Source organism: Buceros rhinoceros, unplaced genomic scaffold (genome assembly GCF_000710305.1).
Source record: "Buceros rhinoceros silvestris isolate BGI_N320 unplaced genomic scaffold, ASM71030v1 scaffold11113, whole genome shotgun sequence".
NCBI lineage: Eukaryota > Metazoa > Chordata > Aves > Bucerotiformes > Bucerotidae > Buceros > Buceros rhinoceros.
This window is the reverse complement of record NW_010401858.1, coordinates 45,857-48,559: the sequence shown is the minus strand read 5'-3', so window position 1 is coordinate 48,559 and position 2,703 is coordinate 45,857. Positions and strand designations below refer to the sequence as shown.

General features: G+C 51.4%; 1 protein-coding gene across 1 annotated transcript in view; it reads right to left on the bottom strand.

The window, feature by feature from the left end:
- Positions 1–274: 274 nt before the first annotated feature.
- NYX (nyctalopin) overlaps positions 275–2,703 on the bottom strand; it is a 4,428-nt gene continuing 1,999 nt past the window's right edge. The window contains exon 2 of the mRNA XM_010132421.1: positions 275–1,668. Coding sequence (XP_010130723.1) covers positions 275–1,668 — 1,394 coding nt within the window. The remainder of the gene's footprint in view (positions 1,669–2,703) is intronic.

The following is a 2,703-nucleotide window of genomic DNA, read 5'->3' as shown; positions in this document are numbered from 1 at the left end:
GACTCAACCCTCCTGCCATTGTCTCCATTATCTTCCACGCAGCTCTATGAGTGTTTGGGAGGCTCTGAGACCCCACAGACTCCTCTCACCTGGAGCAGGACTTGTCCTTGAACCAAGTCCCACCAGTTCTCAGGGGAATCTGGAGCCAGATCCAACCAACCCAAGCTGGGAGAGTTTGGAGCCTGCAGTACAAAACTTTTCCCTAATGACTAGGTAGGGACAGGGACTAAATGCTTAAGGAGGACTCATGCTCCACACAGCCCTTGGACTATTTTCACTGCAAAACAATCATTGTAAAAAGTGTAAAAAGGTAAAAAGAGAAGGAAACAGTCTCATTACTGTCTTCCCCCACCCCAGAAGAAACCTCATCAGTCAGTCCATCCAGCTGTGTGGTGTTACCATAGACTTCAGTAGCGTTTGCCACCTCTTCAGGAAGTCCCATCTGGAGCAAGAGTTTGGAGATAAGGCTGTTAAACTTGCTTTCTGTGGTAGACCAAGGCTCTTCACTTGGGGTTGGGCCTTCGGACGTGATGTTTAGCTCCGCTGGGTCAAGACAGTAACCTTCCGGCGATCTCTCATAAAGCACATCCATCAGGTCGATCCCAGCTACGGAGGAGGGCGACGCACAGGGAATGTCCCTGACGAGCCTATAATTCTCCATCCACTCCTTCAGCCACTCGATGCGGCAGTCACAGTCCCAGGGGTTGCGGAAGAGGTACAGCCGCCCGAGGAAGTACACCGGCTGGAAGACAGAAAAGGGCAGTGTCGTCAGGTTGTTGCTGTTCAAGTGCAACGCAACCAGGCTGGTGAGGTTTTCAAAAGCCCCTTCCTCAATGTAGTTGATCCTGTTGCGGTCCAGGTAGAGGACTTCCAACTCCCCCAAGTCCCTGAACCAAGTGTTCGAAATGTTCCTGAGGAAATTGCCCCCCAGGTTGAGCATCTTCAGGCACCTCAGGCCATCAAAGGAGTTTTCTGGAAGTTCACTGATCAAATTGTCGTTCAGGTACAGGTACTCCATCTTCTGACAGCCCTTGAAAGCTCGCTCATGAATTACGTTTATCCTGTTGTCCTGTAGATTCAGGTATTTCAGCTTGGCCAGACCCTGCAGGGAGTTGTAGGCTACTGCTTCAATCCTATTTCTCTCCAGGTAAACGTGGGTCAGGTTCTCCATGCCCCGAATGGCACCTGGGATCCTCCGGAAGTTGTTCTGGAAGCAGAAGAGCTCCTGCAGAGCAGGGAGCTCGATGAAGATCCTGTCCGGGATGTTGAAAAGGTTGCAGTCTGCCAGGTCCAGCTTCGCCAGCCGTCTGAGGGCAGTGAAAGTCCGCGTGTGGAGATAGCGGATGTACTCGTTGTGGGCCATCCTCAGCTCGGTCAGGCTGGGCAGTCCCTTGAAAGCCCCGGGGGTGATGAAGGAGATGTTGTTGTGGTTGAGCGACAGGGATTTGAGGGAAGGCAAGGTCCCGAAGGCCCTCTCCGAGAGGAACTTGATGCTGTTTTTGTCCAGATTGATAGAGGCGGCCTCGCAGGGGAACTCGCTAGGGATCTGCCCCAGACCAGCGCGATCACAGAGGACAGAGCAGCTCCGCTCCTGGGTGCACACACAGCTGGCAGGGCAGGACCGCACGCAGGCCCACACCGCCTGCACGTGGGGGACCCAGAGGATCACTGTCGGGGGGGAGGCGTCGTCCCCACGGAGGCATGGGAGGAAGGAACCAGGATTCATCATCAGCAAATACATTAGTCACGACAGGAAAAAGAAATTACTTTCCCTGCTTTCTAGCCACACTAATCGCCACCCCCTACTTGTACAGCAGCGCTGACTGAGGAGCTTTCATGAAAGTGTCCTAAAAATCTTTTGCTGGGGGTTTTAAACCCTCTGAGAAGGTCCGTGTGTGTATATGTATATGTATATATACGTACGTATAACGAACGCCGTGAGTTGGTGTGGCACTGCAAGGGGAGCGACCAGCTCTGAAGGAAGCAGTAGAGTTTAAAAACACATTCCCACTGTGTACCGCTAGAATGACAGGAGGAAGAACAAATGACGGGGATATTGTTCAACTGCTTTCTTCGCGATCTCATCTCTCCTCTGCACCTCCAGTGCCCTATTTACTGTCTTCCAGTTCTCAAGACCGTCACCATAGTGCCTTATGCCTGATGGGAGCAGACACTTCGTCCTTTCATCAGCCTGACATGGGAGTTATTGGCTACTACGGTTTCTTTTCAAGTTAGTCCCACGCGGGTACTTGTACGACAAAGAGAAGGAGAAAGATCTTGGGGAGAAATCAGAGAAGAATGAAAGGGACAGGAGCCATCAGCCTCCATGGACAGGCTTTTTTGTGGGGAAAAAACACCCAGTCAACTTGACATCTGGGAAATAAACTCATTCGAGAGGAAGAACTTACGGCAGAGCTCTTTTTGTAACGCGTCTCAAAAGCACACCCTCCCTGACACTCAAAAAAGCAAGAAGCCACTCCAATGAACTCTCCATGTGGTCGCTAGCAGGAAATGGTGCTACTGCTACCGAGTGTTTTTTCTGCTGCAGTTTACTGGCTCCTACACAAGAACAATCCATCTATATTTTTTTCAACTGGACATGAGATGCCGTCTTTACCAACAGCCACCATTCTTTCAATATTGCTGGGATCACACGGTGCTGCGTTCCTGGTAGCCCCAAGGGATGAGACGAAGAGCAGGCTC